The 16143-nt window shown below is 43.6% G+C and overlaps 1 protein-coding gene across 1 annotated transcript in view; it reads right to left on the reverse strand.

Moving 5' to 3' along the window:
• Window positions 1-15938, reverse strand: part of msraa (methionine sulfoxide reductase Aa) — an 89302-nt gene extending 73364 nt beyond the window's left edge. Inside the window, exon 1 of the mRNA XM_080019470.1 lies at window positions 15465-15938. Within this exon, the coding sequence (XP_079875596.1) occupies window positions 15465-15603 (139 nt within the window). The 5' untranslated portion in view covers window positions 15604-15938. The remainder of the gene's footprint in view (window positions 1-15464) is intronic.
• Between the last annotated feature and the right edge of the window lie 205 nt (window positions 15939-16143).

Consider the following 16143-nt stretch of genomic DNA (forward strand, 5'->3'; position numbering starts at 1 on the left):
ATATTCTTAATAAAATGAGTCCCGTCATTAGATTAACGCTATTTTAAAAATAAATAAATTTTACGCCATCTTACGTTCGTTGGGGCAAGATGTAAACACAAAGAATTTCCTTCAGCTTGAGGCCTACATATTTTCAGATTTAATAAAATGCAATTAAAACTATTGGTAAAAAAACAAAAAAATACACGTTGGCCTATCTGGTTTATATAATTTCAATGATGGCGTGCTGCTGCTGACGTGAAATCAGATGATTTTCGTTTGCTATTCGCTATTTTCTCCGATGAAATAAAATAGAATAAAAACACTTTGAAAATAAACAAAAAATATCATGAAAATATCATGTAGGCCAGTCATGATGTAAGGAGGAAGGGAACAAGAAGTAACAAGTGCAGCTGCTTTATTTAACATTTCACGAAAATCAAAAACAAAATTGGCAAGTGGGCCTGAATGTAAATAAATAATAAAGCTTGCGGTGTTGTCCGTCTTTGTCATCATGTCTCGTTGACATATTTTACACAATGAATATTTACTGTCTTCTTTGAGTCGGAACTTAAACATCCAAAAAAACGCCAAACTATGGATGTATGTGGCCCAGTTGGCCCAATGATCATCTTTCTCCTCCTCCGAGTTGCTCATTTTGGACGCTGCCGCTCCATCTCCGCTGCCGGTGTGTTTACCAGTGCAACCTGGGTTTTTTTTCGACCAGGGGCTCATAACCGTTTTCTGTGCCAAATGTTAAACGAGCTTCAAAGATGACCTTGCTTTTCACCTTGTTGGCCCTGACCTTCTGGAACAGTCAACCCTCTGACGTCAACCAAGTCAGTTTGACATTTTTAAGACATTCTTTCTGTTCCCCATCACTCTGTGTTTAAGCGTGTCGTTTCATACCCTATACAGGTTTTAATTAGGGTTCGACCAATATATGGGATTTCCAATATATCAGGCCTGATATTGGCATTTCATTAGATATGGGTGTGGTGTGGGGGGGTGGTCTGGTTGAGCAGCTACACCTGACCTGGGTCTAGGTGATTGGGTCAGGGTGGCTGCATACCTGTTGCTTGTTGGTTGGTCTAATGAGCAGCAGGTAAAACTACCATGCCCACACTCACTCAGGAGAGGAGCCCTGTCATGACGTTCCATCTACTCCTGAATAATTCCACCTAGCCTTCTCACTACAATAAACTGGTGTCTACGACCCAACATCTTCTGTGTCTCTGTGCTGGTGGGCCCTGAAACGCCACTCGGGTGGCGTGTGGAAGGAGAAACAGCCACAATGGGATATCAGCCTGTTAATGTCATAAAACCTCCCATATGAAAACTAGTCCCTCAGTAGCACTGGGCAGTATACAGACTTTTTACAGTATATCAATATATTTTCAGACAAGATATAGGGTGAGACAATAGCTTTTATATGGATATAGTTTGATGTTGCGTTGACATAACCCGTTTGTTCCGTAATGTCGTGCCAGCATTTATATTTCTTTTCTCTCACACGCTCCGCAAAGCCCCATCCGCACACAGAGGGAGATTGGGGGCAGAGGGACAGTCAGCTTATAATACGTGACTTTGGGTTATTTTTTTGTGAAGACACTTGAAAAAAAAAAAAAAAAAATCACAGGGTCGCATTTTTTTGGGCTTATAATAAAAAAATGGGGTTGCTTGTTACAAAAACCTGAGAAGCGACTTTGATTTTTTTACATTTATGGTCGCTATTTTCCCCAATTTGCCACTGGGCTGTGAGAAAGCGGGCGGGAATTTTTTCATAAGCGTTCTCTGCTCTGTAGAGTGATCAGTGAAAACAGTGCAATTACTTACTATTGGCATCGTTAAAATCCTACAGTTATAATATATATCCTTAAAACTCCCATATAATAAATAGAAATGATAGAGAAAGACATGGCTGACACTGGGCCTAGAAATGGGTGAGGGAAAAATGGCAAAAAAACGATCTCCCAGAGCTTAATTTCTCACTTCCTAAGCACACACACACACACACACACACACACACACACACACACACACACACACACACACACACACACACACACACACACACACACACACACACACACACACACACACACACACACACACACACACACACCTTGATTCTTGTAAACATGCCCTTTATGATTAGTCCTTGGGAAGTCCCTGCCGCCACCCCCACTGCCTAAATGAACGTTGGGGTCTGTGCAGTCGGCCAATCGATGACATATTGGTTGACTTCCACGTTTTTGGCAGAGCGAGAGCACATCCGGGCATTTTGTGCTTCGTGTGAACTTCAGATTGGAACCAGGATTTTTGGTGGGGAAGTGACGATCCCGTCAGAGTCAACCAGAAGGCAAGGTAACACGCACAAGCGCACTAATTAACAGCCCCGGCCTGCCCGGTGAGAGGAGCATTCTGGGCCATGAGCATTTACCTCCGTACAGTCCCTCACCTCTCTCTTTCTCCCTCTCTCGCTCTGACCGGCTGTCAGGGACTATGCTTTAATTTTAATAACGCCTGCAGCGTCTGCAGGAGTGTGTGGCATCTGTTTGCATTTGAGAGGTTGCACAAGAATGTTAAATTAGAAAGTGGGCTTGTGGTAGAGAGGAGAATGAGGACAGGGGAGAGCGAGAGAGAGAGAGAGAGAGAGCGCTCTGCATTGGCTCAAAAGTAATTATTCACTAGAGTAGGCTGCAGAGTTAATTCAGCCAATCAGAGTAAAGCTTGGGCACAGTGTGTGAGAGCGAGGGAGAGAGAAAGAGACCGACACAAGACACTTCAAAGAGAGCCTTCCTTTCCAGCCTTGTCGTCATTACACAGTTTCCCATGCGTCAAAGCCGTTCAGGACTTTGACGGTCCCTAAAGGACCCTTCACATAGGATGCGGTGTGCGCTGCGCTCAGTGTAGTGCAGGCATGCGCCCAATCTGGGACCGCCATCATTACTACGACAACAGGATTATTGTTTATGACATGATTATTTGAAGTTCAGTTGGCTCGTATGAAATATTACATTATATTACAATATTATATATGTCTTCAGATCGTAACGACAGGGAATAATCATGATCATCTCTTGTAGGTAATATTTATTGGCCATTGGTTATATATCGCTAATCTCCACTGCATTTAAACACACACCTGGTCTGACCACTTGGTAGGAACCTGTTTTCGCGACAGGGATTTCCTTCCAAGGTTCTGATGAACACGTAAGGACGGGTTGTAGAGCTCGGGGAATTCGGACACCGCTAAAATCAGTTTCTCCTTAATATTGCACGGATACTTTCTGTATGCTTCACCTCCTTTCTATTGGCCCAGCGGGGATTGTGTCAAGGCATGCCGTGCTACTCCGCGCAAAAGTTGGACTTCGCACCGCTTTGCTCAGTGCAGCACCTTCGCATATGATATTGAATAAGAAAACAAGACTCCTGCCATTTTCCCCATTTCCAGCTATTCCAAAAAATAATGCGCTGAAATCACTTTTCGTCACAGAGTCCTAAACTATGAAATTGCCCTCGTCCGATACTGAGTGGCAATATCCAGTGTCGGACTGGCCATCGGGAGAATCAGGAGAAACAAATTGGATAGATCCATGTAGGCTGGCTTGTTTACGATTTATTTAAATCTTATTTGTATTAATTTATGCATTTTATTTATTATGGTCAATTGCCATTTGTGAAGATGTTTCAGTTTGTCTGTAAATTCATTTTGGGTTTTTTTTTTGCCAATCATGAGGTGGCGAGTGCCCCCTCTCACCACAATGAGCACATGCACTTGCTCAGCCATTGACGTATATGAGTGGAACAATCAATTTTAAAATAAAAAAGGTTGTTTTAATAATTTCATTTGGGAAAGAATTAGGCCTGATATGGTCATGATGAAATATTTTAAGTTCTAAAATGTGCTCAAGACAAGAAAGGGACTTGTTTATGCCCATCATGGATTCATTATAACATAAAAATAAGATAATTGTGATCAAATGCAAGTCTTATTCAATTCATTTTTCGAGAAAAAGAGATCTTAATGGCCCTTGACACTGATGGGATAATTTGCAGCGTTGCAGAGAAAAGTTCCCTTCACAGATGTGGCACCAGCTGATCATGTGAGGTGGGCTGTCTTCTGATTGACTTTGTTTTTATTAATAGAGCTGTCAGGTCCTGTGTAGTGATCGATTCAAGCACCGACCTCATGTTAAGGTATTATGAACCAGTAGTCATCATAATGCATTTTATTTAGTATTTTTATTATTTGCTTCAAGAATGGGTTGTTACTCATTCATATACAGACAGAAAGAAAGAGAGCAAGAGCCCAGTTATTTCAAAGGTGGATGTGAAGCACAACACATTATGCAGGCCTACAGCTTGATCCAATATTGTCCACAGCTAAGGATAGCACTGTATCATACCGCTAACCCTAAACCCTGGGGTGGTGGGCCGCTCTGTGTGTCAAAGTCCTGGGCCGTTTTTGAGTCCAATGGCGATACCTGACATGTTTGATATGGCTCTACATTTTATAATGGAGACATTGGCTGATATGATGCCCTGCCCTAGCCTGGTATCGGACACCTATAATCAAGTGACATTGAGCGCAGTCTTTCTTGGACGTCGACAAATATCTCATTCCAGACTACGGGTTCGATGGAACAAAGGATTATCTACAGAGAGGCGTTAAGGAAGAAGGGAGTGACAAAAAGGAGAGCTCAGTGGAAATCAAGGCAAAGCGAGAGAAGAGTAAGAGAGCAAGAGAACAGAGTGTACGGAAGCAGCCCTGATGCAATGGGAGGATGTAGGGCTAGAAGAAAAAAAAAAAGGAGAGGTTGAGGATGGGCAGAGAGACTGGAACTACATCATGTTTTGGCTGCAACCACTTGATGAAAGGACGACTTGACTTCAGCGCACACGTGCACAATGGCCGATTGGTAAAAAAAAAAAAGAATATGGATGTAATCCACACCCTCTTAACAAAGCCCACTGAATGTAAGCAACTGATAGAACTATGAAATATATATTTTCCATCTGTATGTAAAATGCCATCTGGTAAGTGGCTGTTGTCAAGAGCCCCCGAATTCAATCTAGTTTGTCCACGGTGCCTCTGACTTTGCCTCTGTCATCATTTTTTTTTTTTTTTCCCAATTCCTCCCTGAAGGGAGAGAAGCAGGGGCACCCTGGTTGAATTCAAATGCGTTAGGTGGTGTAAGGCTTCTGTGAGCGTCGAATCATGCAAAATCACAACAATTATGCAAAGCGGCAAATGGGAAACAAAAATAGAACCACTGCAACTGACAAGACAAGTAAAGACAGAGGGAATTTTGACACAGCTGAAAGGAAACTTCTGCGTGTCGCATAGTTGGTAGGGTTCCCAAAGGCATGCTGAGTGAAAACACGTTAAAAGAAAACAAATACAAGAGCAGCTATGGAAACAGTAGATCTCATTGCCTTCATCTTGTCGCTGAAAGTGTCCCAAAAATATGTTTTATTTATAATTTTGTTGGTGTGCAGTGCGATACAGATCTATTTTTGTTTCCAAATCAAATGTGACCTGCTGTTTAGAGTCGCCTTTGTAGCAGTTAGGCTGTTCATTAGTCCTGTCAATTAAACACCGTTCTCATAATATTTCCAGCTTGCAATTACATAAACCGCTGATTTCCAGTGATGTATTGCAGAATTAACAAATTATTTTAATATATACACCGATCAGGGTCAGAGCATTAAAATGACAGCAGGTCTGGTGAGGTGTTCCCGGTATGCAGTGGTGAGTACCTACCGAAAGTGGTCCAAAGAAGGACAACTGTGAACGGCCCCCAGGGCTCATTGATGTGCATGGGGAGCCAAGTCTAGCCCGTCTGGTCCGATCCCACAGAAGAGCTACTGTAGCACAAATTGCTGAAAAAGTTAATGCTGCTATGATAGAAAGGTGTCAGAACACACAGTGCCTCACAGCTTGCTGTGTATGTGGCTGTGTGGACACAGACCGGTCAGAGTGTCCATGCTGACCCCTGACCACCGACGAAAGCGCCTTCCCTGTCCACCACCGAAAGCGCTTATGAAGGAGGTGGCCTGTTCTGATAAATCACATTTTCTTCTACATCATGGGGATGGCCGGGGTTAGTGTCTGATCGAGCATATATGGGATATGCTGGAACAACAAGCCCAATCCAGGGAGTTATGAGGGAGGCCCCACCTCACAATTTCCAGGACTTGAAGGATCTGCTGCTAATGTCTTGGTGCCAGATACCACAGGACACCTTCAGAGGTCTTGTGGAGTCCATGCCTTGACAGGTTCGGAGCTGTTTTGGCGGCACGAGGGGGAGCTGCACAATATTAGTGGTGTGTGTACATACACACACACACACACACACACACACACACACACACACACACACACACACACACACACACACACACACACACACACACACACACACACACACACACACACACACACACACACATATATATATAAATAATGTTTTATAATATTAAAATATATCACAATATGAGAACATGGAAGAAGATGGCCATTCTGTTAAAGCACAGCAATTCAAAAAAATGTCAAATGATATATAAAAAAGTGATATCAAATTTAACACCTTTCCGTCTCATCTCTCTTCTCTCAATTGCACGACAGCCGTACAATTTGTCGAGGTTATCGGGGCTTCGGATGGCAAAATGCAGTGAAACAGCTGCTGAAAAAAAATAAAAAATAAAATAAATAAATAAAAGGTGTGGAGCAATACACGTCAGTTGAAAAACTTGTATACTGTTGTGGCAACATTATCCGCCATCGATGAACTGGGTAAGTTCACACAAAATAAATTGACAGAACTGATCTACTCTGCTTGTTGAGTGACAAATGTGTCAACAACAAATCTATCCTCGATAGCATGTGCTGTATACAGTATATCCACCCACATTAAGCCTGGAAGGAGGAATCCCCTTTTACGTGTCTTTCTAATGACTTCTTCCTCTTCCCCCTAGACTTTTCCTTTCCTTGCCAGTTCCGACGGTCAAGGTGCAGATGTGCATTTCAACGGTTATTTAATGAAATAATTAGTAATAATGGAGCCCGACAGGAAGCCATCTACATTGCAAAAGCATCTCTTATGACCCCAAAGTGAACCCAGGCCTCTCGGCTCTCACCCCTCCCATCCCTGTGAGCTATGGAGACCTCAAATAGACAGAAAGTATTAAATTATATATTACATTAAATTGTAATCATTTCAAGTTAAGAATGAAATATGTCCTTTTGCAAGCTGTTTTCAAAATCTTTGAAAATTTACAGAAAGTTTCTACAGCATGTCAAGGAAAAGATTTTGCCGAACTACTGTATATTTGTTGTGTGGACCATCAACAAACAAAGGTTAGCCCCAACTGGCTTGTGTGGCTAATACGATATCATGAAGTCAGAACTCTACATCTGTTTTGAAAAAAAAGCCTCCGCCTTTGAAATGCTGCACTCGTGTTTTGGCACAGGCTTTGTCATTGGCTTTTTTTTTTTTGCTCGAGAACGGAGATTTTCAAGCTTCGTATGAGATGGGTCTTGTGGACACAGGTCGTCTGGTCACTGAATGTTCATCTATGCTTGTGCAAAAAATGAAACAGGTTTTGGGATAATTCAGAGGGCAACACTTAGGTGGAGATTGAAAAGGCCTGTTTTGAGAGCTAGAAATCTCAGTGGCCATCTGGTATAAGTGGACTGAAAGCATCGATCGACAACATTTGCAGACCCCCGCCAATATAACATGGTCAATAAATGGTGATAATGGAGATAAAGAGCTATATACGTACAATATTGGAGGGTTGTCACAGACAGGGAATCAAACAGTGACTAGTCTGAGAAAAATGGAGCTGCATTGTGGATGGGTTCCTCGCAGAGAACAGAGTGATGTGAATAATTCAACACCAAAAAGAGAAGACACAGAGACATAAAGAGTGGTAAGAATGTGGGGACAAGATGGGAAGCTCACGCATGGGTGGTCAGAAGCCTGGGGTGGAGCCCAGCTTTGCTGGGAAAAGTCGATGAAGAAGGCCTGCGCATAGCACTATCTCAGCACCCCTTCCTCTGATTCCTGTTCCTCCTGTCCGCCATCATCCTCAACAACATCCAATTCAATTTGTCATTCCATTCGAATTCTCTGGTCAGTCTTTTGCCTCCTGAGGTACGCTGTACCACAAAACACAAGTCTCTCCACGGTCTGGGCAAGGTTTTTCTTACTACAGTATATCCTGCTTCAATTTGCCAACAATAATGAGATCAATGATCAATAACATTTGATTATCATTTATTGTCACCTAGTGAGTGTTATCGCAGTCATATCAGTGCAACAGAATCAAACACAAACACAAATTGTGGAGATGTAGCCTGCGTCAACTCCCAAATGCCAGAGCCCCTTAACACCTCCGCGGAAACACAGATATGCTGGCATAACCACCAACGTGCCAAAGTTACTTTGACAAAAGTGGTAACGCTCTCGGGCAGTACGTTTGTGGTCAAGACTAAATGGGGAGTCATAAATATAAGTTAACATTTACTTATTTAGATGCATCATTTCATAACTTGTTTTAATTTCGTTTAAAATGACTTGCTAACAACATGGGGCACTGAACAACTGTCAAATGTCATTCCTGAGGACAGTTGGTCACAGGAAGTAGGAAACTTGGTAAACCTTTAAGAATCTTTTGGATTTCTACAAAAATCGGACCTAAAAATATGATCAGATCTTCATCTAAGCCCTTAAAATAGATGAGAACTCATTTAAACAAAAAACATTATACTTTTTCCATTGATTTATTCGGCTAAATGATCATCGCTGGCGCTGGCATGGTAGAGCGAGCCCCCCCCCCTCGCGTCAGAACGGCTGAATCCCTTCCCAAGACCCATCTCTTCAGATCACACCTGGACCCGACTTGCACTGACCCGTCTACCCCATGATCATATTCCCTGTTTAACATACTGTCATTACAAAATCACCTCTCTCTTACTCTACTAGTGCTGCTTGTTTCTAGACAATGTTTAGCTGTGACTGGCACATACAGTTGGTTCGATGCTGTGCCAATGTACTTATTGTAGGTCGCTTTGGACAAAAGCATCTGCCTAAATGATATAATGTTATGTCTTTTAACATCAAATGTCCGACAGAAAAAGTATGTGAACCTCTAGGTCTATCTGTTCACTTAAAGGGATAATTAGAGTCTTAAGATAAAGGACTGCAGATCCTTAAACAATGTTGAAGAGTCTGCAGGCCTTTTTGGTTAAAATTGACGCTTGCCATCAATGACAGAACTATCAGTGCTGGATTGTCTGCATTGATTGCATTGATTGCAAGACATCCCGAAACACACAAGCCAGTCCACCGAAAATGTTTCCGAGGAACACGTTTTGTGTTTCGGAAAAGTCCAGAACTTCATCCAATCGAAATGATGGGGCAGGACCTGAAGGGAGGAGTCCACGCAGGAAAGCCCAAACAATGTCACTGAGTGGAGGCAATTCTCTAAGGAGGAATGGGCCAAACTATCGCTGGAAATCTTTGGTTAAAAAGTCATTGCCACTCAAGGTTCAGTCAATGAATGTAACGTTTTACATACTTTTTCCAATGAAGGGTTTGATGTTGGATTATTTTGCTCAATAAATAAATTAAAAAGTATATTTTTGGTCAATTGGATTCTCTCTACCTAATTTAACTTTAGAACTGATGAAAATATGATCACATTTTTGTTCAAATTTATGCAGAAATTGGTAAAACCGTAGGGTTCACAAACTTTCTCGCACCACTGTACCTCCAACGAATTTAATTTCCTGCTTTCCCCCTCAATTTCTCCTTTCAAAATTAAACAGGGGCACCGTTTGTATTAGCTACACCATGGCAAGCAGCAATAAACAAAGCAGATTCTCACCAACACTAGGTTACTAGCTAGTGTCAATAATAGAGGGTGAAATTGAGCATAATGACTGCTAATAGAATGAGTAACAAATAGTTGTTTTATTTCACAGTAAGCGGCAGTGTCAGCTTGGATAATCAAATGCAACTTTTTGACAGTTTTACCAAGAACTTGAAATTTTGCGCCAAAATGAGTTTGAAATATATGGCAGTGACTGTAGAATCAACGTATTGTGGCTGGGTGTGGCATTAAAAAATAAAAACATTAAACAGGCTTTAACCCTGAGTGAAGCAAGGGTCATAATTCCCAGGGAAACTTTTTGAGAGGATACATTCGTAAAAAGAAGCGAAAGAGATGAACGAGTTTCAAGAGAGATCATGAGCAAAGCATTACTTTTCAATGGATTAAAAAGCATGATCCTGCTTTTCAGGTATCGATGGACTACTAGTAGCCCTTTCACGGTCTCTCTGGGAAATGGAGTGTTTCATATCTTACCATACAAACACTCACTCCCCCTGGGCATATCTATGCTCTAACTCATCAAAAAGGTGTCTCTGTGTATGTGTGAACAACATAGATTGAATGGACTGGATTATTTCTCCGATCTGAGTTCCCCAGTTCTGCTAGTCTGTGGTACAACAGATGGCAGAGGGCTAACTTACCTCGGGTTCCACCTCAGTTTTGTTGCAGTTTTGTGGGCGCTCAGCAGGTTGGGGTTTTCTTTTTAAGTTCAGGTAATCGCTGCAGGCCATTGAGCGTTCATTCAGGTGGCTTTGCAGAGGTTGGTGGCGCCTGCGTTTGGTCTGGTTGGAGAGCTTCTTGGCCTGTATTGAGTTTGAGGGAACAACAGCCTTGTGCCTTGTTGTGCTCATGTCGTAGCCGATATTCCAGGGACACTGGTCCTTTTGTGTATAGGTACCGTGGAAAACAAACGTCATTCCTTACGTTCAAAAGCTAGTTCCAGTCCTTCGGGTACCTAAATCCAATGGTCAGCGACTTCAACTTCACCAGAATTTGTTCCTGAGCAACAATGCCCTCTTGCACGTTTCAAAGTCAAACCATTTCCCTTGGCCTTCTTCGCGCCACCTTGGCATACTCCACATAGCCAAATAGAACGTCCTTATCTAGCTTTGAGTTGCGGAAGAACCAAAGCGAAAAATATGCAGGCCGCCATAATTCTTGATCAAATTAAAAAAAAAAAATCTATCAGATCGGCTCGCTCACATCTCGTCTCCAAAACTTCTTGATTCTGGTTGCGTGGATCTTTAAGCCCTTATCCTGGCATCTTAAAAACGTTTTGTTTACAAAAAAATAAAGAAATGAAGTTATCATCATACGACGTCGGCTCAAAAGTATTTTTTTCTCCCCTGGTCCGCATTTTTTTCATAATGCAGGAACGTCTTGGTTGTTTTTTTTTGTCACCCCAGCTTTGGGGCAGATCGGGTTCCCCACGCCACACCGAGACTGGGCATTTCTTGATTCCCTCTAGCGCTCAAAGCCCAGGCAAAAGACAGACAAAGGATAGCGAACCCTGCCAAGTCTCAACAGCACACAGCTTTTTCCCCCCTCCCATATCCTTTCCTCTCTCTCTTTTTGTCGATTCCCTCATTCTTCTTTAACCCCCTCTCCATTTTTCTCCCTCTCCCCGTCTTCCTCTCTCCCTCTCTCAACATGGCAGCCTTCCCGACAAGCATTGGCGATGCTCCAGCAGGTCTGCCAGTCTGTCTGCAGCCCCCACCTCACCCCGCCCCACCGCACCCACCCCTGCTACTCTGTGCGTACCCTCCACATCTTTTAGGACCACCCGCTCCCTCGTACCCACTGTCAAGGCTCTTAAATGCTTCATTATAGACATAAAGATCTCCGAATAATGCCTCGACGCCCAGGAGTGTACTTAACGCGACCGAAATTTCGCCCAGAGTCACAATGCTGTCTCATGTCAGAGCGTCATCAAATGTCACCCTCCTGAAACCCTACCCTGCACAAAATGACCTTTCCATCCATATAACAAGGTCCCTCTTCTGGGTCAATTTCTCTCGTTATCCGCTGCCCCTTGTGTACCTTTCTCGCCATCCTATCCCGCCACGCCTCGCAATCCATCACTCCAAAAGTTACAGAAAAACACTGCAAACTGCTGCAATTGCTCAGCTCTCTTCAATGCGAGAAGGGCAGGGTGGTTTGTGCCTGGCAGATAGTGTTTGTATGTGTGTGTGTGTGTGTGTGCGTGTGTGTGTGTGTGTGAGAGAGAGCGAGTGAGTGAGTGAGTGACTGAGTGTGTGTGCTTAAATGTCTTGCGTTATTTCAGTGCCAAGATAGATCTGTTCATCGGTTGCCAAGACTGAAGCACCCCATGCTCCTTCTGAAGAGCGGGCACCCAAGTAGCCATGGTAAACTTGTGCCAACCACTCTGCTGCCAATTTACCATCACTTTTCTGGCTCTTTATACTCTGGGACAAAGCGCGCGCGCACACACACACACACACACACACACACACACACACACACACACACACACACACACACACACACACACACACACACACACACACACACACACACACACACACACACACACACACACACACACACACACACCTTTTCAAAGACTCGCCTCTCACCTCACCCACTGCTGAAGGTGTCAAGCTGGCTATGGTGGGATCATCCAACGACTGGCCCATTGGTGTTTAAAAACATGAGCTCCTATGCGTCCACATACAGGAGTATTTGGAACAAGTAGTGTGTCTCAGAAAAAGGCCCGGTCACTTTAGCATTTATGACTGACATGACATGATCTCACACTAAAATGTATTGATTTCGATGCAGTGGGTTCTTTGCAGGTAGCAGAGTAAACTTGCTGCAATGATTTTGCTTACAGTTAGAATAATTTGGCAACCTGTGATACGCAAATGTGTGGTGTCAAGCACCAGGAAATGGATTTGGATGTGAAGGCGAGGAGAGCGAACTGAACATGCTGGGTCAAAGTTGGAGAGTCAAAAATGTAGGAATCTATCATTTTAACTGTGTCAGGTAATGCTATTTTATATAACTTTGCCCTGCTGGAATTTAAATTGAGAGATAAAAGAACTAAAAATAATTCACAGGTTGTTATGATGCAGAAGTACTTGGCATAATACTTTGTATAGGCTGTAGATCACACACTGAAACAGTTGACAGCTGAGTGGTATGTTAATTATTATTAGAAGCATAAAAAAAAAAAAACATTCACACAATGCTAACCTCATTCAATGGGTTTAAATAAATAGTTATTTTAATTGCTATTACTATATTAGTTACATATGTACAGGATATCTTCCAAAATAATACGATACAATATGATTTAAGTGGGGTTTTTTTTTTTTTTAGTTTTCACCACCCAAAATGTTTTACACCAGATTTCGTTGGCATGAGAAACTGGCATGAGGATAAAACTGAGTGACACGATATTACAGCCGCCATAACTGTTCCTACAAAACAGCATCGTTTCATTTTAAGCGCTGAGCAGTCATCAGGAGACTACTCTGAAATTAATATAATATGTAGCCCAAGACGCATGCCAAGATGTGCCTAAGATGTGGCAGGTATCGACTGCTCAAACAAGAAGAAAGACCCCTGCAACTTTGAAGTCATCATCAATTCAGGTTCAATGCCACGTGCTCTCTTACAGGGATGGTGATTTGCTTGTTGCTGTGGTTTTGCGGTTTGCTGCATTGCACTGTCTTTACTTTCCTCAGCATCCATGACCTTCGTCTGTGTGTGTGTGAGTGTGTGAGTGTGTGTGTGTGTGTGTGTGTGTGTGTCCGTCCCCTGGCTGTTTGCCAGACTTGTGGTGCAGTGCTCATTCAGGAGGGTGGAGTGCAATTTAACCATGACACAAAGGCAAAATCGAGAGTAGAGTAGACCAGTCCAGGACAACACGCAGCCTTAAAAAGGACATTCCACCACAAAGCAAGGTTAAAGCCATTTACCCTAAACAAAATAACACTACTGAGACAACTAGTTATTGTCACTAGTTTTCGTTGAGAGCGTGTGAGCCTTCAACTAAAGCGGAGAGTCAGAGTGGGAATCTTCTTTTAAAATATGCATAAATAACATGATGTGAGTCATGCTGCTCTAATGGCCTGAGTCAAAAACCACGTTCAGCTGAACGTACCACTGGAACTACCCTCCCCCCCTTGCAGGAGTTATACACCAGGAGGTGTAGTAGCAGAGCCCGCAGGATCATGAGGGATCCTCATCACCCCAACAACGGACTGTTCCAGCTGCTGCGGTCAGGCAAGCGCCTCCGCAGTCACGCAGCGAGAACAGAGAGACTGAGACGGAGTTTCTTCCCTCAAGCCATCAGAACTGTCAACGCTGACCTCACCAGGGGTCCTAACTGAGCCATGCACTAGGCTCCACTACCTACTGTACTGTATGTAGCATACTGTACCGCATACTGTATCACTGTTCAGGGTTGTTCGTGATGCCGTATTGCTGCGCCGTACTGTTGTATACTGTGCTGTATTATCCCAAACACTACCTCATTTTATTCACATGCCACTTTAATTCACATGCCACTTTAAATGCACATATCTGTATATACATAGGCATATTCCTTCTATCTATTCCATTTTATTTCAATTTATTTTTATTGTATTTTATTCTATATATTTTTATCTTATTCTATAAGTATCCAACTTACTGTATTACGTTTAAGGAGTCAGTTAGTCGGTCTATTAGAAAGGAATTTTCTACTTTTATTTTTTTTTCCTAGGACTTATTGTGTGCCATCACCGGGTGCGTTGCATTACATTTCACTGCATATATGTATGAAAGTATGTATATGTATGTGACGAATAAAAATCTGGAATCTTGAATCTTGAAACCTGCAGCTGCAGAACGGAACCACGTGGTACAACAGCCGCTGCCTCTGCGTCCCCTTGACGCCGGAACTCGGTAAAACCCGACCTCCTCCTTGGAAGAAGGCAAAAGAACGGCCATTTACATCGGAATTCCAAGTCGGAATTTCGGGGCGGATCGCTCTGGCCCTAGTTTGCCGGGACAGCAGACCTGGCAATCATAGCAACATGGCGGCAAATACCCTTTTCGGTCAACAAAGTTCCCTTGACATGGGATTTTTATTGGAAAATCCAACAGTCTAGCCTCGATTTGAACCGCTGCGAGGCTCTCACATTCCGCCGATTAAACGTGTTGCTGTTTTGGGGACAGTCAACGAGATGACCGGACAAACGGGGACCCGCTCGGCTTGACCGATTTCCACGTCTCGGGTGGAGGCAGCAGAGACGCGGCGGTGTCGCCGAGTGGCGGAAGGACTTGCGCATGCGCAGTCGGCATCAAAACAATGCAGGACATGGTAACCGCCGGGTAGCCCGGTCAGACACCTGCTATTCAGGCTGCAACCAGCAAACCTAAGTGTCGAGAACGTAAATGGACACACACACACACACACACAAAAGAAAAACAGAATTAAACGGACGGTTGGAGCCGGACATTGTGACTGAAAAGATCCCGCTTCACGCCTTCCCGGAACCTGTGAGATAGCGCGCTAGCTCGCTAGCTGAAGCGAGCCGACGTATCAAGTCATCTACCGCACGTCTTACCCGACACTGTGAAGCCCTCGCTCGGCCGTCCGGGCAGCGCGGCCGCGGGTGCGATCATGTCGGCCTTCGAAGACATATCTCCCATTCCACTGTGGACAAAGTGACGCCAGATGAACCGGAGCCGGGTCCTGGCTACCATCTAGCGCGGCGACGTGGAAGTGGAAAAACACACGGGCCCCGGATTCGACTTTTGCGTCCGGTGTTACGTAACTGACGGCCGTGTTTATAGAGACTGACCCGACACATATAAACGGTACACGACGTGGAACTCCGGTTTCTGGGAGTCGGTGCTTGGCGGGTCACTCGGTCAAAGGATTCGTGCGAGTTTCCGAATAATCTCACGGGCACCGCTGCCCCGTTCACCCGTAAAAACGTCAGATACGTGTAGAACTCTGCTGAGGGGGATGCAGGACTCGTGGACGATTAGTTTGCGGTGAACGGCTCCTTGACTCGGGAAACACCGAAGGAGCGGGACAGAGTGAATGAAGCGCACGGGAGTTAAACCAACTCAATCGGATGAACAAAGAGTTGGAAAACCGAACGACTCTTTAGGGTTTGGTGCGTTACACTGCAGACCACAAGCATTTAAAAAACAAAGTAAAAACAAAATTAAAATAAAAAACAGATTGTCAAATATATATACACTACTCACAAACAGTTAGGGATATTTGGCTTTCGG

This window comes from Zeus faber, assembly GCF_960531495.2.
Source record: "Zeus faber genome assembly, chromosome: 2".
Taxonomy (NCBI): Eukaryota; Metazoa; Chordata; class Actinopteri; order Zeiformes; family Zeidae; genus Zeus; species Zeus faber.